Raw genomic sequence first — 24,373 nt, forward strand, 5'->3', positions numbered from 1 at the left:
TATAAAACTTAAACTTTGTTATTTATATATTAAATGATAAGACCCTTGTTAAAAAAAACCACCATCCACACCTTTTCATTAATATATCTTTATTGCTTGAATAATTTTGATACAGAACAGCTTACATTTCTGATTCTGAAGCACTCATTCAAAGAACAAGAGTAGTGTACCAAAAAATGTTCTGGTGATTCTGGTTCCATTCAAGTCCAGTAGAATTATTTTTGGGGATGTAGCAGCGACACGAAACTCCCTTTTACGTCCGACAACACGTCAAACAGTGACAGGTCTCCATAATCCAAAGAGACAGGGAGGATTAAAACAAGAAAAGAAAGAAAAACAGGGGGAAACGTGAACATATCTCGTAGAAAACCTAAGAGTGGAATGTGGATTTGATATCTCCACCCTGTTGATTTGAATTCACAGTCAAGTGCTAAAAAAGTAGTGATTGATGATTTAATATATTCAGAAATCATACGCGAAGAACAATTTAGGAAGGAAAATGACGATTTGAGAAAACCTTTTGTACGAACCCTGAGAGTGAGACAGAGCGAGGCGGCGGGTGGGGCGAAAAGAGAGGAAAAAAAAAACACATTTATAACTCAACATAAAAGGTTATCATGCAAAACTACCCTACAGATTCACCCATAACAGGAAATTTCACAGTTTTACACTTAAAAGAATATATCAATGAAAACAACTTGTATCTCTCTGTCAAACTGAAATCATCATCATCATCATCATCATCATCATATAATAAAGATAACAGAAACAGACCACACATTCTAAAAAATAAAAATGCATACAAATGTCTACATAAAGCTTTCAGATCAAAAGTGATTTTTATCATCAAGAACCCAGATCGAAGCTGGGATGCTAAGTATTGAATTTGAATCTTTTTTTTTTAATGCAGCATAATCGTGTTAATACATGGCTTCTCCACATTTACTTCTTCACCTGCACTGGGTCATAATAAATACTTTAAAAACAGTCTGTGAGCACTCTTACCAGAAAACCAACACAAAACACACTCGCGTGAACCCAGGAAAAGGCATCGGGAGAAGCAGAAGTCCCCGGAATACACAGATTGAGAAAGCGATTGCAAGTTCATCCAATACTACAAGTCGAGATGCTGGATCTTCACCACTAGGGGGCGCACACAACCGGCGAATTCTCTCTCCATTGCCACAATTGGTTCAATATTCCTTTTCAGAGGAGATCAGAAGACCTATATTTGAAGATGCTCACCAGTCCACGCGGTTTCAAACAGTCTTCATGCCCTTTGAGGTTTGCTTTGTTTGTGTCTGAGGTTTTTTTTACAACACGAGTTCATAAAACTGAGAGGTCAAAGAGATCCAACACTACAAAAGAACGCGTGATTGATTGACATGGGGTCCTCCTAGTTGAGGCACGTCCCGACAGGAGGCAGCAGGGCGACAGGGTTCAAGTACACCATGAGCCCGAAGCTCAGAAGAAAGAGTAAGGCTAAAAAGTGATGTTTTTGGAAGACGGGCCACCACATTTCATCATTTTTGTCAAGTACATCACTCATGGGCTTCCTGTATTGTTTTTTTGCGTGTGAGATTGAGGGACAGTAATTCATGAGCCCTTAAAGGGATAGTTCACTTTGAAATAAATTAATTTTTGGTATGTTTTATCTTACCTCAAGGGCATCCAAGATGTAGGTGTCTTTGTTTCCACAGTATTTTCAATTTTGATATTTTTAGGTCAAACCGTTCTCTGTCAGTCATATAATGGAGGTCTATGGTCACCACCTCAAAGAGCATGCACAGAGAAGTCCAAATTAAACATTATTCAATGACTCGTAAATGTAAGTACACATTGATGGCCTAAGACACGAAACGAGCGGTTTGTGTGAGAAAACGAGGCGTATTTATATCGTTTTGAACTTTTGTAACCACAGCCACTGAGGCCGCGGACGCTTCGGTCTTCGCAAGTGCTGGAAAGTGCCGGAAGTGATCTCTTGCGGTTGCGGAAAAAAATTCACCGTTGTCTGTTGATATATATCAAAATCGTCTTCCATTGCGATTTCCTGTATATCTAAATATGTTTAGATCTTCACAGTGATATCACTTCCGGTGATCCCCCTCAGCCCTCAGATCAGTTGGACGTGGCTGTGGTTACAAGAGGTAAAAGCGATATAAATACGGTTCATTTTCTCACACAAACCGCTCGTTTCTTGCCTTAGGCCATCAATGTGTACTTACATTCACGAGTCATTAAATCATGTTTAATTTGGACTTCTCTGTGCATGCTCTTTGAGGTGGTGACCATAGACCTCCATTATATGACTGATAGAGAACGGTTTGACCTAAAAATATCAAAAGTGAAAATACTGCGGAAACAAAGACACCTACATCTTGGATGCCCTTGAGGTAAGATAAAACATATCAAAAACTAATTTCAAAGTGAACTATCCCTTTAAGTTAAAAACATGCCTTCCCTCATTATAAACCAAAAAAACAAGGACATCTGACACAATCAGCATAGCTGGACATACACCACTTATTTTTGGGCAAACATTGCCCATATACTTTACGTCATAGCTGTTAAACACCTTTCCAAGTATGACCCTTGGGCTGTTCCCCCCCCCAAAACAAATCTCTATGTGACACAGCACCCAGAACAACAGAGCAAACAATTACTCTGGAAGCCATTGTCATTAAAGGATTTACACAAATTGGGAAATAAAGGGAGGACAAAAAGCCACGAAGAAGTTTCGAGTTTGCGTATTCCAGTTATGCACTTGGGTGCGAGCCTCTCAGTAGAAATATCTTCTCTCGTTAGTCTCAGCCTACGCTGAATAGGCTATAAACCTGCTTTTCATACGAAACGATATGCAAATTTGTTCATATATTGCTTAATGTAGTTCTCTCAGGATTCCACCAAAAAAAAAAAACACAACGATCATTGTAAAATACTATAAAAATCAACTTTAGATCATGATAAATGCTGATAAAGATATAGCAAAAAAAGTAGAAAGGCACTTGGAAACAGTCATCGCTTTTTCACTGCAATGTCCTTTTGTTATCTATGGCACTGCTTCTTGTTGCAGCACAACGCAAGAAAGAGTCGCTCCTCACTTCACCCCAAGCAGTGGCGGTTCAGAGGTGGGCAACATGTGCTCAGTAGTGGGATTGGTGTGGATCTCCAGTAAACCTTGGATGAACCCCCCCGACGGCTCCACGTCAGATGAATCGGATGCTTGTTCCTCTGCTGAAGGTTCTTTGGGCGTTTCTGGTCCCGTCTCGGAAGTTAGTTTCAACTCTTCAGTTTCCACAGCGGGTACACGGTCCTCTTTATCCATCGAGGTTGGTTCCCCCTTAACAGTGTCTGTTATTTCACTTTCGTTCTCGGAGGGTGGATTGGTGCTGGTGGGTGTGCACTCGCCTTCGCTAGCCGATCGCCCGCTGAAGCCCTCCTCGTCGGGTCCACCTGCGGCCCCACAGGTCGAACCATCACTATCCACTCCACGTAGCTTCTGGTGGATACGCTGATGTCGGACCAAACTGTGCTTGAGGGTGAAGGTGCGCTCGCATGTCTGACACTTGTAAGGCCTCTCACCTGGTAGAAACAAGACGTTAAGTGTTACTTACAATGTTTCTTAATAAAAGGACAATTACATGCAACTAACCCTCAACCAAATCCTACCCTAACCCTCTAGTAGTAAGTACATGTAGTTAATTAATATTACCCAGTACTTAAGGGAGTAGATCACTTTTAAAAAAACTTTTGCTGATAATTTACTCACCCCCATGTCATCCAAGATGTCCACGTCTTTCTTTCTTCAGTCGAAAAGAAATTAAGGTTTTTGATGAAAACATTCCAGCATTTTTCTCCATATAATGGACTTCAATGGGGTCCAAACGGTTCAAGGACCAAATGAGAGTTTCAGTGCAAACTGTAAACTGTTCAACGGGCTTTAAACGATTCCAGACGATGAATAAGGGTCTTATCAAGCGAAACGATCGCTAATTTAAAAAATACAATTTAAAAGTTTAAGTTTTATAAGCTCAAATGCTCGTTCGTGACTCTCCTGTTTGAACTCGTTCATCAAAATGATCGAATCTTTTTTTCCGAGTCATTTGCTTCATTCAACGAACGAAATGAACGAATTGACTTGAAATTTAAAAAGATTCGTTCATTTTTCACTGAAACTGTCTTTTGGACCTTGAACCGTTTGGTTCCCAATGAAGTCCATAGGTTGAACGTGCAAACTAACTCAAACGCCGTTTACAAAAAAAGGAATTAAAAGGAAAAACAACGATGTCGGACGATGACTTTTGATTCTGTACTTCCGGCTACGTCGCCCGTGACCTTTTGAACGTAATTACGTATTACGTGACGTTACAAACGCGCCTCAGAGAATATAGCAAGGCTAGCATTTGTCCTTAGAAAAGTTACATTTTTGGAATAAGTTTTGAAATAACCGATCGTTTCGCATGATAAGACCCTTATTCATCGTCTGGTGTCGTTTAAAGACATTTGAAGCTGCATCTGAAACTGTTATTAACACTATCGTTTGGACCTTGAACCGTTTGGTTCCCATTGAAGACCATTATATGGAGAAAAATCCTGGAATGTTTTCATCAAAAACCTTAATTTCTTTTCGACTGAAGAAAGAATGACATGGACATCTTGGATGACATGGGGGTGAGTAAATTATCAGCAAAAGTGAACTACTCCTTTTAAAATAAAGTGCAACCGAAACATTTAGTTATCGAACAAGAGCTGTCAGTTCTCATGAATGATTTACCAATCTAAGCATGTTTTCAGTTTTGTCTTTACCTGTGTGAGAGCGCATGTGTCTGGTGAGATCCTGAAGGCTCCAGAAACGTTTGTTGCATATATTGCACACCTTTTTCCTCTTGTCTGGCTTGCTGCCGAGTTCTTCGCTTTCTCGCTCGGCACTCTTTGGTTCGGTTGCAGCTTCCTCTTCATCACTCCTCTCCTCCTTATCTTCCTCCGACCCACTCTCCACCACACTGCCCGTTCCCTCGTACTCAGATGTGGCCTTCTTTAAGCCTTCCACCTCTTCTTCTGTAACCTCTTTCTTATTTTCACAAGGCACGATTGGATCAGCCGATTTTGTAAGGCTTTGCGCAGGTCCATTAGCCGAGTCTGACGCTTCATCCTGCTGATGAACTTTCTCATGTCTGGTCAGGGTGGCAGCGTAGCGGAAACTCTTCTTGCAACTTTTGCAGGTGAATTTGGACTCATCTTGAGGAGTTTTATCAGACATGTCACCATCTGCTGCAGGGGAGGACTGTGGCTGGTCTTTCTCAGAGATCGTAAAGTCCTTTGGCTTGGAGACAAACGTCAAGTCAAGGGTCTTATTGCTGTGGGAATCACCCTCCTCATTTTCTGAGTCGCCGCGCTTCGATGACTCGAGAGCTGTCGGGGCCTCCTCTTTGTGAGGAATAGGCTCTACAACGGTTGCTTCTGTCGGCTTAGCTGGTGAGGGTTTTTCAGCGTCCATTACTTCAGGCTTCTCAGGGTCTGATCTTGTGAGATCCATTGCCTCACTCACAGGAAGGTCTGTTTCAGATGTGCTCTCTAAAATATAAATTGACACATTACACATCAGGTAATAAAGTGCCGTTTTAAAGGAGTAGTTCACTTTTGAAAAAACTTTTGCTGATAATTTACTCACCCCCATGTCATCCAAGATGTCCATGTCTTTCTTTCTTCAGTCGAAAAGAAATTAAGGTTTTTGATGAAAACATTCCAGGATTTTTTTCCATATAATGGACTTCAATGGGAACCAAACGGTCCAAGGTCCAAAAGATAGTGTTAATAACAGTTTCAGATGCAGCTTCAAATGTCTTTAAACGACACCAGACGATGAAAAAGGGTCTTATCATGCGAAACGATCGTTATTTCAAAACAGGACAAATGCTAGCCTTGGTCTATTCTGTGAGGCGCGTTTGCAACGTCACGTAATACGCAATTACGTTCAAAAGGTCACGGGCGACGTAGCCGGAAGTACAGAGTCAGTGTTTACAAGTTGAACGCATAGGTTGAACGTGCAAACTAACTTAAACGCCGTTTACAAAAAAGGAATTAAAAGGTAAAACAACGATGTCGGACGATTTTGATTCTGTACTTCCGGCTACGTCGCCTGTGACCTTTTGAACGTAATTACGTATTACGTGAAGTTATAAACGCGCCTCACAGAATAGAGCAAGGCTAGCATTTGTCCTTAGAAAAGTTACAATTTTGGAATAAGTTTTGAAATAACCGATCGTTTCGCACGATAAGACCCTTATTCATCATCTGGAATCGTTTAAAGCCCTTTGAACAGTTTGCACTGAAACTCTCATTTGGACCTTGAACCGTTTGGTTCCCATTGAAGTACATTATATGGAGAAAAATCCTGGAATGTTTTCATCAAAAACCTTAATTTCTTTTCGACTGAGGAAAGAAAGACATGGACATCTTGGATGACATGGGGGCGAGTAAATTATCAGCAAAAGTTTTTTCAAAAGTGAACTACTCCTTTAACCTCAATGGTTAATCAACAGTTAAAAATACACCACCGTTTATAAGCATTATTTTTGATACCTGCACTCTCTTGTGAACCTTCCTCGGCATCTTTACACTTGGGTATTCCACCATTGCGCCTAAGCACTCGGTTGGAAACGCCATGTTTGCGTAAAAGATGTCGCTCACAGTTGGACTTGGTCGAGAAGAAGGCATCACATTGGGGACAAGGATATGGCTTCTGACCTGTTCAAGAAAATCAAAATAAAAGCAAGGAAATAAATTACACATACTTTGAGAGGTAACATAGGTGTACATTAAAGGAGAACTCCGGCGCAAAATGAACCTTTGGTCTAATAAAACATCGGTACCTAGTCAACCGTTCTCTGAGATTTGTTTTCATGATAATCGAATGTAAAGAGTTTTATCTCTAAAAACCGTTTAGCGTATAACGCTAGTACTGGGGGCATTGACTAAGTAAAAGAAATCGCTAGTTTATACCACTAATAAGGCTCAAAATAGCCCCACACTAACACAGTAACATAATGAGGGTCCCTACATGCAAAACGAAGCATTGAGAACTTTATAAGTCTACAGACCGTTTAATAAGAATATACTTTATAAAGACAGTTCACTTCGTGTATACAGACAGGAGCCATCTTGGGAAAACAGTCTCGATAAGTCGATCCCTGAATGCCGTTCATACCATAGATATGTAATGTATATAAAGGCTAGATGTGTTACGGCGGAGTTTCCATCGTCATCACCGGCGGCCATCTTGTCACAGACAAGCTGATGTAAGATGAGTGGTCCGCACGAACACAAATACTCTCATCTCGTTGAAATCTTGACGGATTTACAAACGGTTTGGTTTCTTACAAACGTTATTAACGTGGCTGTAACTATCTGGATGATTATTTATTTATACACTTTTTATTCATAAGTATTCAGTGTCATAACTACATCTCTGACGTTTATAATAAAACAAACCGTTTGAAAATCGGTAGAAAATTGAGCAAGTTATGGTCATTTAAATAGTACATGTACCATTAACACAATGTTACGAGTGAGCGAGCTGCCTGTGACAAGATGGCCGCCAGGTGCAGACGTCGACCTCCATTGGCCAGCAGCGTGGACGACATATCTAGTCTTTATATAGATATCTATGGTTCATACAGTTCAGAAGTTCGCTGAACTTCATACAGATCAGCTCACTCAGCACGTTGTTCGTAGTTTGACTTGTCGTGACTGTTTTCCAAGATGGCTCCAGTCTGTATACACGAAGTGAACTGTCTTTATAAAGTATCTTCTTATTAAACGGTTTGCACACTTACAAACTTCTCAATGCTTCGTTTTGCATGTATGGACCCTCATTATGTTACTGTGGGCTATTTTGAGCCTTGTTAGTGGTATAAACTAGCGATTTCTTTTTACTTAGTTAATGCCCCCATTACAAACAGTTTTTAGAGATAAAACTCTTTACATTCGATTATCATGAAAACAAATCTCAGAGAACGTTTGACAAGGTACCGATGTTTTATTAGACCAAAGATTCATTTTGCGCCGGAGTTCTCCTTTAACTCTGTACATCCTTGTAGTGCAATTGTCTATAAAAATGTACACAAGAGTCACCTGTGTGTGTTAACATGTGGCGCTGAAGCGAACTGGCCCAAGGGAAAACCCTGGGACAAAAAGGGCAAGTCATCTTTTGCACAGAGTTTGAGTATGCATTCTTCTTCCCTTTGGACTGATGGGGTTGAGTAGTCTGCCGGACTGGCAAGTGTTTCTCATCTTTCACCTCTTTCTCGTCACTAGCACCAGGCTGCTGCCCATCTTTTCTTGCCAACTCAATCGTGTTAGTCTGAAGATAGGCACTGAACTTGTTGGCATCAGTGTTCGCCAACATTCTCTCAACACTTGCAAACTCCCCACTAGACTCCAAATCAATACTCGGGTCTGTGGCATTTATCCCAGTTTTCTCTTTCGCTATGCTTCTGGAAGCTCTTTTCCTGGACCTCTTCTTGGAGCTCTCTACAGAGAGCTCCTCTATCAAGGTATCTGTTGACTCTTGCTTGCCATGAGTCTCAGAATCAGCCTGAAGGCCATTAGTGTTGTCACGTTTTAGAAGGTCAGGGGCACCAGAAACAGAGGAAATTATCTGAGCAATGGATGCCAGTGGTGGAAGCTCCTTCTCAGCAGCAGAGGAAGGTTTAGGAAGCAGGGGCTTTAGACGCAAGGATCTTCCTGCGGGATTTGCGCTACCGGTAAGGGAGGTCAAGGCTACGGGGACCTGGTAGCATCCAAGCGGTTGGGGTTTCTCATCAATGGACTTATCAGTCTGAAGAGCCTGAGCAAGGATGCTAATGGTTGAAAGTTCTTTCTTAATCTCTCTTGGGAATGCAGCCTCAATGTCTTGTTTAAGCTTTTTCAGAGGATTCTTAGGAATAGAGAGGTCAATGGGTTCCATGGAAGAGTCGTAGGAGACAGGCTCCATTTTGATCCCGGGTGATCCACTCACACTTCCGACACTGCTTCCCCCGCGACTTTTGTTAGAGAAGTCCAGAGGTTGATCCATATCCACGCCGTAGAAGTTGAGGTCTTCTACCTTGATGGGCTTCCCCACAGTGCTAGGAGATACCCCATTGAGAGGAGATGGGTTTGGGCTATTTTGGGTTGAGGCAGCTAGAAGAGTGATTATGTGCTCTTCAATATCCTGCTCTTGGACCTCTGGATGTTGTTTGAGAAGGTGATGGATGCAGTTACGCTTGGCAAGGAAGGCTGCCCCACAACGCTTGCACTCAAATGGCTTTCGCTGGCAGCCGTTATGCGTTCGCAAGTGAATCTGCAGGGCCCGGAAGGTCTTGAGGTCCTCCCCACAGAAGCGGCACGTAGTTTCACTAGTCCCAGCCTGCTCCAGTACATCAGCTGTGGACGTGGACGAGGTAACATACTTGATGTTTTTCTCAATCTCCCTGCGATTGTTTTTCATGTGCTTTTTGCGAAGATGCCGCTCACAGTTGGCCTTGACCGTAAATGGGTAATGACAGATCCGGCAGACATAGGGCCGCTCACCACTGTGCGTTCTCAAATGACGGATCAATGTGGCCTTGTCTGGAGCAACATAGTCACAGATATTGCATTGGTGGGGTAGGATGCCCAAATGATATCGCATGTGTGCCTGCAGCGCACTAGAGAACGCAAAGACCTGGTCACAAAATCGGCAGGGGTATGAGCCTTTTTGAGCTCCTCCCTTCTTTACAGTGGTCTCATCTAACTTGCCATTCTCCTGCTTGATATGTCTTTCATCCATGTCCATTGGGGTATGGGCATCTCCCATGCAATCTGCCTCCATTTGTATCCTCTCTGCCGAAGCCTGGTTGTTGGCAGAAGAGGGAGAGGAAGATGAGGAGAGATCCCTTGCAGTCTTGAGAGGATGGCTGGCAGGGGGTGGGAGGCTAGGGCTGATGCAGCCCAGTGAAGCTTGCTGGGTGTTTAATAGAGGTGGTGGAGTTGAAGCTACCATGCTGGTTCTGGGAGCCACCAAGGGCTTTGGCTTGAGAGGAGGCATCTGCTTGTAGACTGACTGCACGCCACTACAGGGTGCCTTGGATAAGGGTGGGAGCGAAATTTGGTTGGGAGCTGTTGAAGCTACTTTGAGTATTTGCTGTATATCAGCGAGTTCCATGCCGGATTCACCACACACAGGCTTCAACACCATACCACCATCTGGCTGCACCAGAAAACCTGTCTGGAAAGGCTGAAGGGACAGCAGTTTGAGAGCTTCTTGATGGGACAGTCCCTGAAGAGACGCTGGGTCTACAAGAGACAGGTTACCCCCACCAACAAGGCCAGTCTCTTGAGGTACGGTGGACTGATTCGGATCTACATGGATAACCCGGATGCTTTCTAGCTTGGCCTGCTGGATATCCTCTTCTGAGGGGGCAGGCTTGATCTGAGAGATGTGCTGCAAGCCCAGGGAGTCCATGAAGCCATTTTTCTCAGGAGTGGGAAGCTCATCTTTCATAATTAAGGTTGAAGTGGTCTCTTGGGTGCCACTTGAAGTCTCATGTGAGGCTTTGTGCAAGTCCAGAGCTGAGCTAAGAGGGAATGCCTTATCACATGCGTCACATACAAAACGATGGAATTTGCCAGTACATCGGCGGAGGTTTGTTTCACACCAAATCTGTGGGTCAAAATAAAACTGAAACTTAACAAAACTTGCATAGACAAAGAAGGTTTACAAGCTGTGCAGATTAACCACAGGAAAGTTGACAATGGCTTTTACCTGGGCAATATGAGGGAACTTCTGGCATGAAAAGTCAATGAAAGCCAGATCATTAAAGCCAAGAGGGATGGATGGGTTATTCTGAATAAAGGGTCGTCCATTGGGGTCGGTGGGTAGCTGCTTATGGGTAGCTGCATTGTGGCGGAGCAAACTTCGGTGTGTCCGGAATGAAATGCAGCATAAATCACATCTAGGAATAAGAATGCTTATGTAAGGTGTTGATTTCAAAGATTCACCACACACATTGTTTCTATTTGTAGTTAACCCCTTAGCTGTCACCCCCCCTTTTGAGAATGGGGGTTAAAATGCACTATTCAAACTTAAATGGTTGTAATTTAAGAATGCTTTGGAATATATACCCAAGTTTGGTCTTGTTTTAAAGAAAACACTCAGTAGAATATTGCTTTGAAAACACTTCAAAAATGAAAGTATAAAAAAGTTATGGAAGTTTAAATTTACAGTAAATCAAATATACTGTACTATATTTTTTTATTTTATATAAAATATGTATTTTACAAAATATTTTTTACTCTAAAATTTCTACAAAATCAAAGCCATAAATCTTATCAAGTTATGTTTCAAATTTGAAGTTGATATCACAAAAATTGAAGTTCCCATGAGATTTTGTTTAGGCGTAGTACCAAAAATAGCCACCGGGTGCCATTGAATTCCATTGAATTTAGTTGTATACATTCTGCCTTAACAAATTAATACATTTCTGTCCAAATATCAATTCTGTCACAAAACTTGGAACCTTGAGACTTAGACCTTTCTGACAATATCAGTTTTGTCAAGATTAGAAAAGGTTTTGATCATAAATTATGAAATATAATGACGCCCAAAAGGGGAGGAGCCTGATAAAACAAGTACCGTTTCTATGGTAACACAACGTTCAATTATAAATCAGTTTTCACACGATGAATTCTGAGTTTATAAGCTTTCAAATGATACCTAATTTATGATAACTACTAAAATATGTGATATAAGAAAAAAGGCGATAAAAAAATTATATTATATTTTAGAGGATAATAAATATAAATATTATCATTTTTAGAGGATAATATTGTACTATAATTTTTTATTTTTTATTGAAAAATACTAGATTATATGTTTTTTTTATGAACTTTTAGCATAAAAACAGAAGTTTCAATGATTAAAAGTGTGTGCATCGACTTTTTGTGACAAAGGTCAAAACTCCTGTTATGATGCAGATTTTTTTGAGGTGCACTCTTGTCATAAATTCATCAATTACTCTTCCTACATAATTTTTAACACAAAACAGGGGTAGAATATCTATTTAGAAGTCTTAGACCTTTCCAACGATATATAATTTATCATAATTAGATTAGGATTTAATAGAAATATAGTGAAGTAAATTTAGGTGTCCCGGTACCGGGACGGTGACAGTTAAATCTCCATGTTGTATAATTATGCATAAATGCGTGCTCAATAAAACACTGACATTATTATTATTTATCATTGCCCAAATTCTTCAAGAAGAAGAATGTACTATGGAAATGCATCCTAGACATCCGAAATATATCTGGGATTTCCTAGGTGAGTTTAATCACACCCTAGCCTACAATGGCTCTCGTTCAGACAGCTGGTTAATGTCTGTGCACTGGTCTTGTCACATCTCCTGCCCCTGATCATGGTGATGACGTGTCCATAGGGACTGTAAGCAGCTTTTATCTCAGCAGACACACAATGCAATGCAATGCAAGGCAGCGCATCCACCTGAGAAGCATAATGAGCTAAAGTGCTAACCCGTTAAAGATTACTGCTTGTGAATGCTTTAATACATTTGGACAGAGTTGCATAAGCAAATAAATGTAAATCAAAATGGGAGCTGTCTTGTTACAAAGAGTTCAAGCACTGTTCCATATAATTACGCCAAACCATTCCCAGTCCAGGATGCTGTTGTTTCTATTGGCTATTTTGCAATGGATTTGCAAACTATTTTGCAGATTTTAGAGTTGGGTCTACAGCATGCATGTATGGGAGTGTCTGCCTTACTTGGAAGGGCTGTTTGGGTGAGGCAGATAACATGTCTGTATTTTGAAAAGCATTCTTGTGTCTGTTTGTACGTGTAAGTGTGGTTATTTAGCTGCTTTTACAACTCTTCAGAGTGGAACCCAATTCACAGCAGTCTAGATCCTCTTAACTAGCACTCTTAGCTCTTGTGATTACACAGGATTAGTGCTAAATTTGCAGCACTTCCATACAACAATAACTCAGACAGGCCCTGCCAACTTCCTTTACCCAGAGCAATCCCACACAGCTATCCATTAACTAGAGGAGCTAGCCATCGGTTGGGTGATTTTAGAGGTATAGTCTGCAGACGGATGTCTCCAAGGATACAGATACCACCTCACACACATGCACGCACACACACACACACTACTACAGAGATGTCCTGCAGAATGCATCTTGCTGAAGTCTCCTCCTGTGTCTCATTAAATCCCACCCCCCTCCCAGCCACATAACCTCTGTGGTCCCTCCCCCGTCCATTTTCCCTTCTATCCTCTACATGCCACTCCCTTGCCTTAAGCCCGGGGGCCACATGCGGGGGGTGGGTTGGAGGGAGATTGGACCTCGTAGGCCTCTCAAGAGTGGGAGGGGTACATGTCGACGGGATTACACTCATGTAGGTATGTTCATTCTCAGCTATGGAAGCTTGTTTCCGCCACAGAATGAAAAATAAAAAAGGCAATGGCGACTTTTTATCTGGCAATTCTTTATTTCTCAGAATTTCGTTATATAAAGTCAGAATTGCGTGATATTAACATCACAATTGCGAGATATAAAGTCAGAATTGCGTGATATAAAGTCAGAATTGCGAGATATTAAGTACAAATTTCGTGATATAAAGTCAGAATTGCAAGATATAAAGTCAGAATTGCGATATAGAAAGTCAGAATTGTGAGATATAAAGTCAGAATTGTGAGATATAAAGTCAGAATTGCGAGATATAAAGTCAGAATTGTGAGATATAAAGTCAGAATTGTGAGATATAAAGTCAGAATTGCGAGATATAAAGTCAGAATTGCGAGATATAAAGTCAGAATTGTGAGATATAAAGTCAGAATTGTGAGATATAAAGTCAGAATTGCGAGATATAAAGTCAGAATTGTGAGATATAAAGTCAGAATTGTGAGATATAAAGTCAGAATTGCGAGATATAAAGTCAGAATTGTGAGATAAAGTCAGAATTGCGAGATATAAAGTCAAAATTGCGAGATATAAAGTCAGAATTGCGTGATATAAAGTCAGAATTGTGAGATATAAAGTCAGAATTGCGATATAGAAAGTCAGAATTGCGAGATATAAAGTCAGAATTGTGAGATATAAAGTCAGAATTGTGAGATATAAACCATTCTGAGGGGGAAAAAAGTTAAGTCTTTTTATTCCCTTAGAATTGGCCTGATAACTCGTAATTGCGAGTTTATTTCACAATTCTGAGAAAAGATGTCAGAATTTCGACATATAAACTCGCAAATTCCGACATATAACTCGCAATTATGTGTTATAAAGTCAGAATTGCGAGATGTAAACTCACAATTGTGAGAAAAAAGTGAGACTTTATCACGCAATTTTGACTTTATATCTCGCAATTCTGACTTAGTGTCTCGCAATTCTGACTTTGTCCCGCAATTCTGACTTTATATCTCACAATTCTGACTTTATATCTCACAATTTTGACTTTATATCACAATTCTGACTTTATATATCACAATTCTGACTTAATATCTCGCAATTCTGACTTTGCCTCGCAATTCTGACTTTGCCTCGCAATTCTGACTTTGTCTCGCAATTCTGACTTAATATCTCGCAATTCTGACTTAATATCTCGCAATTCTGACTTAATATCTCGCAATTCTGACTTTATATCTCGCAATTCTGACTTTATATCTCGCAATTGCAACTTTATTTCTCACAATTCTGACTTCATATCACGCAATTTTGAGATAGTCACAATTATTATTTTTTTATTTTTAATTCAGTGGAGGAAACAAGCTTCCATACTCAACCAACTACATTTCAGCATACCATTTCAATAAGCAAAACAAATTTAGCTTAAAATCCAAGCTCTGACACTCAGAAGGCCAAACCTGTAAGACAAGATTTCGATCTGAACAAAAGGCAAATCCCGCTGAAAAAAACAATCCCTTGCTTATCTAGTTAATAACCAAGAGGAGTTGCCCCCTCTGTATTCGGATGTGTTAAATTATGACTATACCAGCACAAAGCATGCCACCATATCTCCCAGCAACTGCAAGGATCCAGCCTAAAGCCTCAGCTACTGGCGTCTCCCTGCAATACAACGCTCACCTCGAACAAAAGGGACAACATTCCTGTCTGAGCTTAATGGACAGCTATAATATACTGAGTGTAGGAAGGGCCAGAACTGTCCCATTGTCAAACTCTAAACATTCCTTTGTTTTAAGCCTGAAATAAACTCATGCCTCTTCACAACAATACATGTACTATACTGATGCATGTGTTTGTACCTCAGTGTAGTGTCGGGATGGGTCTCCATGTGGGTGTCAAAGTCGTTTCTGCATGTGAGGTTCTTGAAGCAGATAGGACAGGCCAAGACTTCCTCCTGTCCTTTGTTCAAACTCTGTTCATCTGCCCCACTATCCTCCAGGACCTGCACAACACAGGTCTATTTGTAGCTTAATTTGAGAGCACCGTCCTGCGGTGCAGGTAGCACTGGGTAAGATGGTGGATCCACACTTACCTTTTTGTTGGCCGGCTCCTCGGTCTTCTCTCTGTCTTCATCTGGGTTTAGTTTGCGTTTGGTTGCAGAGGGACGTCGCCGCTTAGGTGGAGACAGAGTCGGACTGCTGGGGATGGAGCCGGCAGAGTCCTTCTCGTGGATCTTCATGTGTCTGAAAACAGATAAAAGAGTCCTTTAAAATTGCATGGTAAAAGGACTGCATTTATATAGCGCTTTCACAGACCCAATGGCTACCAAAGCGCTTTACATTTTGCCTCACATTCACCCATTCACACAAGGTTTTTTTTTTTCTCCATCGGGTCATCTGATGGAGTTTTTTGGTTCCTTGCCACTGTTGCCTTTGGCTTGCTCAGTTGGGAATATTCAAATTAAATGACCCGTCATACCATTGAGCTCTACCAATCTTGATTGTCTTTTTTCATGAATAAACATACACTGTGATGTTGTCTTGATTGATACTGTGAAGCAGCTTTGATACAATCTGTATTGTGAAAAGCCCTATATAAATATATTTGACTTGACATTCATACACAAACAGCGGCGTCAGCCATACAAGGCGTCATCCAGCTCGTCGGGAGCAGCTGTGGTTAGATGTCTTGCTCGTGGACACCTCGACACTTGGTCAGGTGGAACCGGGGATTGAACCACCAACCTTCTGGTTTGTAGACCACTGAAAGAGCCGGATGTTGTGTGTTGTTAAACTACCTGTCAGATTTAGCGGTCATCACAAATGATTATGATCTCTGAAAAATGCTTGGGATTGGATGAGTAATTAATGAATAATATTCTCGAAATTTAGGGTAGAGGAACCCCTGTTCATCCCATTGGGAGCCAACAGAAATGACTGTAATGGGAGGATGCTAATGGACCGGAAAGTCCTGCAATTATCCCGCAGACTCTATATGTGCATATGTAGAGTCCAAGATGGCGGGTTGAGATCAGAGGAAGAGAGCGGTAATGTTGCATGGAGAGGGCAGGAGTTGATCCTCTATTTTCTAGAGAGATTCTGAGGAAACCAGTGAGGTTACACAAAGGAAGTGGAGGCCCAAAGAAATCAGGATGCCTGACTTAAAGGGATACTCCACTTTTTTTTGGAAATAGGCTCATTTTCCAGGTTTTATAACAGCTTGGTCCCCCAAGCCATCAGACTGTTGAACACTGATAAATAATTACTTAGTACTGTTGGTCTTACACTTTGACTGCTGTCAGGTATTGAGCTAGATATTTAGATGGTATATTAATTATTCCATTCTGATAGGTATATATTTATTTATTATAATTAGTTTTTTGCACCATATTTTTGGGATGAACGTTTATTTATACTGCATTGAAACTGCAAAAAAACTGTGGCCTATGCAAACGAAATTTCGTTCTGTATACACTTGTTGTATTATGAATGACAAAGTCTGTTAAATCAAGTCAAGTCAAGTCAAGTTTACCACTCCCCCAGAGTAAAACAGTTGAGTTTTACCGTTTTCAAATCCATTCAGCCGGTTTTCTGATATTTCAATGTCAGTAACCCATCAGTTTCTGGTCTCATTGACTTCCATAGTAGGAAGAAAATATACTATGGAAGTCAATGAGACCAGAAACTGTCTGGTTACTGATATTCTTCTAAATATAAAAAAAAAAATCATCTGAATACGTTCGAAAATGGTAAAACCCAACTGTTTAACCCTGGGGGAGTGGTAAAATGAGCCTATCTCCAAAAAAAGTGGAGTATCCCTTTAAGTAATAGCTTCAAACCCACTGTTGGCTAAAATAATAGACAAAAGGCTTTATATTTATGGTGCAATCAAAGATTACATTTCAATTAGACATGTCTGCTCCATCCAAAGTTTACATCAGTGTGCCTATAAAAGTTTTTCTTGTGAAAGTACTTTGCATGTGGAAGTGTAAAAAAGGTCAGACATCCCATGGTCTTGCAGGTCTCAGTTTTCACTCTGCAGTCAGTGGTTTATTAATAGCAAGCAGCATGTCGGACACTCGTGTGAGGATCTGACTCTCTGCTCTGGACTCTGACCTTGCCTTTGACCAATCACAGAAAACCAACAATGCCAAGTCAGCAAACTGTGATTGGATGGAAATCGCCACCACTGTAACCTCATACACAGGATGACAACTTATTACTATAAACAAGCAAAAATGAGTATTTGTCAGTGGATATGACTGAATCTGAGTCATGCAGAACAGTTTCATTTAAATTGCAATGAGTAATGTGGTGGTAACGTTTTTTTTTTCTCTCAAAGTTTCCTGTCCTTGAATGAAGGATGTCAATATGGACATTTCATGAGCAGGCTGGCTAATCTGTAAAGGATCATAAAACTTGTTGATGCATAAACAGGTTCATTCCATCCAATCCAACGCAATCATTCCACGGTGTTCCCGCAGAGCACAGACAGAGGGCGCTGTGGTGTCAGAAAGTTACGTCTTTTTCAAGCAATGTCAAAGCAAGGGCACCCCTTTAAACCTATGGCTGTTCAGTGGAGTGGCTAAGACTGAAGGAGTTAAAGCAAATAAAAGCAGCCAATCAGAACGCACTTTGACTCTCTTCTGTGAAGTTGTGACCTTTCTCCATGACAACAGCGACTCCCTCCTCCTCCTCCTCCTCCTCCCAGCCCAACCCCCCCAACCATGTGATGCTTTGGCACAAGATGGCTGATTCCTTGCCAACTACATGGACAACTTCCTTGGTCATACATGAGACTTAAGTTAACTTATTTTAGCACTGAAAAAAACACACACACTGCTCATGAATACAATGAGCAAAAAAAAAAAAAAATTCAAACATACGTTATGTAATTCATTACAAATCACAATTAAACTTTGGCAAGCACTGTTTGTGCTAAAGACGTACGTGATGGGAAGTTTTGCTTGTAAGATTACAACAGTGAAAGTAAATAAAATATTACAATTAGTACGTAACCACCCAGAACACCCTAGCAACCACCCAACTCCACACTAGCAGTGTGCGACAGTCTTTACATTTTCTTTATACTCATCAAAATTAACAGATTAGACACAAGGAAATGTTATTAGGACAGTAACAGCTGATGTAGTAAATCCAGATTCCCTTCACATCCGCCACAGCACATTCCACGCATATCAAAGGACGGACGGTGGTACAATTTCACTTTACTTCTGCTTACTACCAGATAACAAGCCATCCTACCCCGCAGGCCTTTAACAACATACTAAGAGCTGTCCACACGGATTCCCCATATGCTCTTCACCATCAACCTCCACAACCTTAGGAGGAAGTTCATGTTTACCTCCTCCATCAGCAAGGCCTGCTGGGAGAAGAAGATACCATGACCTAAAGTGGGGGAGGTGTTTTAAAGTCACCATTCGCTTCCTGCAACTCTCTCGCTCTCCTTAAACAAGAGCTACATAGCTGACAAACCCCAGTGGTGACACTAGTGTATGACCAACAACATACGAAAAACAAACCAACGCCTTTTCATTTATCTTCGTGGCACACTCATCCTCTGGGCAACTCTTCAACGCAGAGCCCGAGGCCTTAAGGATGCAATCAACCAACAAGCTTTCACTTCTCTTAAAAAACAGAAAAAAACAGCATATAGTTGAGAATACAACTTCTCAAATTATTAGGGCTGTCAAAAATAAATTATGTTTAATATTTTCTATTTAACGTGTACAAACATTTAATGTAATTAGCACAGCATATGATTACATTAGAGCTGCACGATTCTAGATAAACTGAGAATCGAGATATTTTCAGTTTCAAACACGTTCCTGAACAGGCAGCTAAAATTTTTATTTTTATTTTTAAATGACTAGAGGTTCTGACACGTTAATTGCTGCAGTCTATTTAAAAATGAATGAATCTGAATTATTTATTTAAAAAAAAAATAGAGCTGCACGATTAAACGAATTGACATGAAATCCCATTCCCAATTAAACCGAAATCGCAAATGTTGCGATTGTTTTTTTTATGCAGCTTGTTAGTGAAGCATAATCGGTAGCAAATGATTAATGCTCCGTCTGAAAGCATTGTGAATTTGAGTCGCTTATAATGTGCAATTGAAAAAGCAACACGCAAAAGACAACATTTAAAGGAGTAGTTCACTTTTAAAAAAAACTTCTGCTGATAATTTACTCACCCCCATGTCATCCAAGATGTCCATGTCTTTATTCCTTCAGTCGAAAAGAAATTAAGGGTTTTCCAGCATTTTTCTCCATATAATGGACTTCAATGGGGTCCAAATGGTTCAAGGTCCAAACGAGAGTTTCAGTGCAAACTGTTCAACGGGCTTTAAACGATTCCAGACGATGAATAAGGGTCTTATCAAGCGAAACGATCGCTCATTTAAAAAAATAAATAACAAAGTTTAAGTTTTATAAGCTCAAATGCTCGCCTTGCTCTGTTCTGTGACGCACGTTCGTGACTCTCCTGTTCGAACTCGTTCATCAAAATGAACAAATCTTTTTTCGAGTCATGACTTGGTCCGAGATAAGACCCTTATTCATCGTTTGATACAATCTGTATTGTGAAAAGCGCTATATAAATATATTTGACTTGACTTTGAACCGTTTGGTTCCCATTGAAGTCCATTATATGGAGAAAAGAAAAAAATCCTGGAATGTTTTCATCAAAAACCTTAATTTCTTTTCGACTGAAGAAAGAAAGACATGGACATCTTGGATGACATGGGGGTGAGTAAATTATCAGCAAAAGTTGTTTTTAAAAGTGAACTACTCTATTAACATGTCTTACTCCAAACTCACTTCATAACGACAGTTGAGCATCCTTCTGTGTGATGATGTGGCTTCTCACACAGAATAAGGCACACAACATATTATTTCATAGTATGCTATACAGTGATAAAGGCCATGTCGATTAGCATTAAAGTATAAACACACTTTATCATCATGAAAAAGGCTTAAAGCGTTTCAAACTTCTGTTTATAAATCCAGTGGCGTTTGATTTTGATTAATGCAGTCCTAGTTTAAGTTAATAATTCAATTACTCGCTCATAAACACTTCACTTGTTTCATTTCTGGATGAATCAGCATTTGTTGAGAAAAACGCATTTTGGTGGCGTAACGATGCAATCGATACAATCGTTATTTGAAGCGCTATGTTACTTTCAAAAGGTGATTTACTCCATTTTGAGGGAGGCATCAGTGTTTATATCCCAACTATAAACTTCAATCCAAGTTCTTCTGCATATTTGTAGCATGGAAATGATGATACTGTGTGGTTGAAAAGACTGTTTCGTACCGGACCGCCAACACAGATCTGAATGTTCTGTTCCGGAGCAACAACCCAGAACACCCTATCTCACGGTGGTGTGTGTCACATATCTTCATGCAAATATCTGATTACCCTTGGGTCTCCTAGTTTTAAATTTGGATCAGCATGAAAGCAATTAAGGAATAAAATAACTGCATATGACTTATTTTGCTTGCTCACAAACATATAAAATCCGCTGTAATCCACGCTTGGGATTACAGCTCATTGTTGAGTGTTTAAGCAGAAGGTATGACGACACATTAGGGCGGATGGCCATGCTCCTCCTGCACATCTCCCTTCTCTTAAATCACACACATAAACAGTGACACATCTACCTCACAGCTATCTACAACTGCATTTAAGACACGCTGAAACTGAATAGTCAACCATTCTCAAAGGTGTGTGTCTGTGTGTATGAAATTATACACTAAAACCAGTCAAAATAATAAGTGGATAATTACACTATTAGCTAAAAGTCAGCATGAAATCAAAATTAACTAAGACTGTGAAACGATTAATCACGATTAATCGCATCCAAAATAAAAGTTTGTGTTTACATAACATATGTGTGTAGTGTAGTGTGTATAATTATTTTGTATATATATATAAATACACACATGCATGTATATTTAAGAAAAAAACTGTTTTATATATATATATATATATATATATATATATATATATATAAAAATTTATATTTATATACAATATAAATTATATATAAATCTATATACAGTATATACATTAAAATATTTCTTAAATATATACAAGCATGTGTGTGTATTTATATATATATTTAGGGCTGTGCAAAAGTTAATTGCGATTAATCGCATCCAAAATAAAAGTCTGTTTTACATAATATATTTGAGTGTGCTGTATATAATTATTTTGTATATATAAATACCTATGCATGCATGCATATATTTAAGAATTATTTGCTCTTAAATTCTGTATATATATATAAATACATAATCTATATTATATAAATATAAATATTTTATATAGGAATAACACATTTTCTTAAACATATACATGTATGTGTGTGTATTTATATATACAAAATAATTATATACAGCACACACAAATATATATGTAAACACAGACTTTTATTTTGGATGCGATTAATCGCAATTAACTTTTGCACGGCCCTAATATATATATATATATATATATATATATATATATATATATATATATATATATATATATATATATATATATAAAATAATTATACACATTGCATCCACATATATTATGTAAAAACAAACTTTCATTTTGGATGCGATTAATCGTTTCACAGCCCTAAAATTAACTCTCTAAATAAATGCACAATTCATCAGTATGACTTAAATTTTAAAAAAGCATTTAAAAAGTTTAGAGTAAAATAATCAATAAATAATAGGGCTATCAAACGATTAATCGCGATTAATCGCATCCAAAAGAAAAGTTTGTGTTTACACAATATATGTGGGTGCACTGTGTATAATTATTTTATATATACAAATGCACACAAATGCATGTATATTTAAGAATTTTTTTTTATTTATATATAAAAAAATTATATTTATATACAATATAAATTATATATAAATCTATATACATGAAAATATTTCTTAAATATATACAAGCATATGTGTGTATTTATATATATATATATATAAATAATTATACACAGTGCACCCACATATATTATGTAAACACAAACTTTTATTTTGGATGCGATTAATCGCGATTAATCGTTTGACAGCCCTAATAAATAATCAACTAAAAATCTTCACACGCTATTGGAATCTAATTACTTCCCAATGTAAAAATCCAGTTATTTCCCACTGAATCTTCAATATTCCTCAAAAAATCATTACATTATAGAAAATAAATGTAGTGTCATGTCATCTTAAGGCAATCTCCTGTTAAAACAAGATCAATCTTGGCGTACCAATCAAAATCTTCAACCTTAGGGACACATATCGGCTCCATTGCAGCAAAATGCAAATAATTTAGTTTAAAAAGTAAGACTCACCTGTGCATGTTGCCATTGGTGGTGAAAGTCTGATGGCACACACTACATTTGTAGGGTCTCTCTCCGCTATGCACTAGCATGTGCCGATCCAGAGAGCTAGCCGAGCTCAGAGACTTGCCGCAGATGCTGCAAGAGTGGTCCGCATTCCCACTGTCCGTGTTGTGCTGGAAAAAGGAAATTTGGGTCAGCTAGCTAACACTGAAGGCCAAGTGTCTCGACTAACTCTCCCAGGTTGTCCGACGAAGCATATTCAGAAAATACTTGGGACAGACGCTTCATCTTTGCAGACAGAATCAACAGGTATGAATAAACACATGAGGTGTGTGTGTGTGTTACCTGGCGGATGTGCATGGTGAGCTGGTGTTGGGTCTGAAAGCCTTTGTCACACAGCGGACAGACAAGTAACCCGCTGTCATCTTTGGCTTCCTGAAACAAATGTTTACAAGGCAAAATGTCTGCATGAGTGTACATGTTATATTATGTGACAAACGGGGTTTTAAGGCAATTTCACAGCGGAGATTTGGTGCGGACGCAAACCTGATGTCTGGTTGGCACGAAAGCTGTTTTCAGGACTCGGATACACACCAGAGTGTTTAAAAACAAATATTTCAGGAGTATATCTGCCAAAGATTTACACCAGTAACATTTTGATGTTTTTGAAATAGCTTGGGCTCACCAAGGCTGCATTTATTAGATCAAAAACAGTAAAAACAGTAATATTGGTGAAACATTAGAATCTAAAATAAGATAAAATAGGGCAAAGATGGCAAAGATGAATTTTCAAATCAATTTGACGCAATTTTCAGCATCATTACTCCAGTCTTCAGTGTCACATGATCCTTCAGAACTCACTCTAATATGATGATCTGATGCTCAAGAAACATTACCGATTATTATCAATGTTGAAAAAAGTTGTGCTGCTTCATATTTTTGTGGAAACCGACACAGAACACAGGCTTTTTATGCATTTATGGTCCCATTTGATTACTTTAATATGGCTTTGCTTAATAAAACAAAATTAATTTCTTTACAAAAACTTTTGAACTGGACACTCTTAAAAATGAGGGTCCCAAAAGGGTGTTTTTGCAGTGATGCCATTAAAGGAGCAGTTCACATTTAAAAAAAACTTTTGCTGATAATTTGCTGATAATAACTCACCCCCATCCAAGATGTCCATGTCTTTCTTTCTTCAGTCGAAAAGAAATTAAGGTTTTTGATGAAAACATTGCAGGATTTTTCTCCATATAATGGACTTCAATGGGAACCAAACGGTTCAAGGTCCAAAAGACATTTTCAGTGCAAACTGTTCAAAGGGCTTTAAATGATTCCAGACGATGAATAAGGGTCTTATCAAGCGAAACGATCCCTCATTTAATAAATAAATAACAAAGTTTAAGTTTTATAAGCTCAAATGCTCGCCTTGCTCTGTTCTGTGATGAGCGTATGTGACTCTCCTGTTCGAACTCGTTCATCAAAATGAACAAATCTTTTTTTGCGTCATGAGTCCTAGATAAGATTCATTCCCTTATTCATCGTCTGGAATCGTTTAAAGGCCTTTGAACAGTT

The 24,373-nt window shown here is 39.2% G+C and overlaps 1 protein-coding gene across 4 annotated transcripts in view; it reads right to left on the bottom strand.

Annotated features, from left to right (window-relative positions):
• Nucleotides 1-2,366: 2,366 nt before the first annotated feature.
• Nucleotides 2,367-24,373, bottom strand: part of rreb1a (ras responsive element binding protein 1a) — a 69,374-nt gene continuing 47,367 nt past the window's right edge. For 3 of the 4 annotated variants that reach the window (XM_039690546.2, XM_039690548.2, XM_039690549.2), the window contains 9 exons: nt 23,144-23,233; nt 22,808-22,971; nt 15,531-15,681; nt 15,298-15,455; nt 10,787-10,976; nt 8,134-10,684; nt 6,583-6,747; nt 4,807-5,574; nt 2,367-3,582 (listed from right to left, as the gene is read on the bottom strand). In XM_039690546.2, the coding sequence (XP_039546480.2) occupies nt 3,098-3,582; nt 4,807-5,574; nt 6,583-6,747; nt 8,134-10,684; nt 10,787-10,976; nt 15,298-15,455; nt 15,531-15,681; nt 22,808-22,971; nt 23,144-23,233 (4,722 nt within the window). In that variant the 3' untranslated portion in view covers nt 2,367-3,097. The remainder of the gene's footprint in view (nt 3,583-4,806; nt 5,575-6,582; nt 6,748-8,133; nt 10,685-10,786; nt 10,977-15,297; nt 15,456-15,530; nt 15,682-22,807; nt 22,972-23,143; nt 23,234-24,373) is intronic. The other variant, XM_039690547.2, reaches the window with a different exon arrangement.

The sequence above is a fragment of the Pimephales promelas genome, chromosome 22 (genome assembly GCF_988280905.1).
Source record: "Pimephales promelas chromosome 22, fPimPro1.hap1.1, whole genome shotgun sequence".
NCBI lineage: Eukaryota > Metazoa > Chordata > Actinopteri > Cypriniformes > Leuciscidae > Pimephales > Pimephales promelas.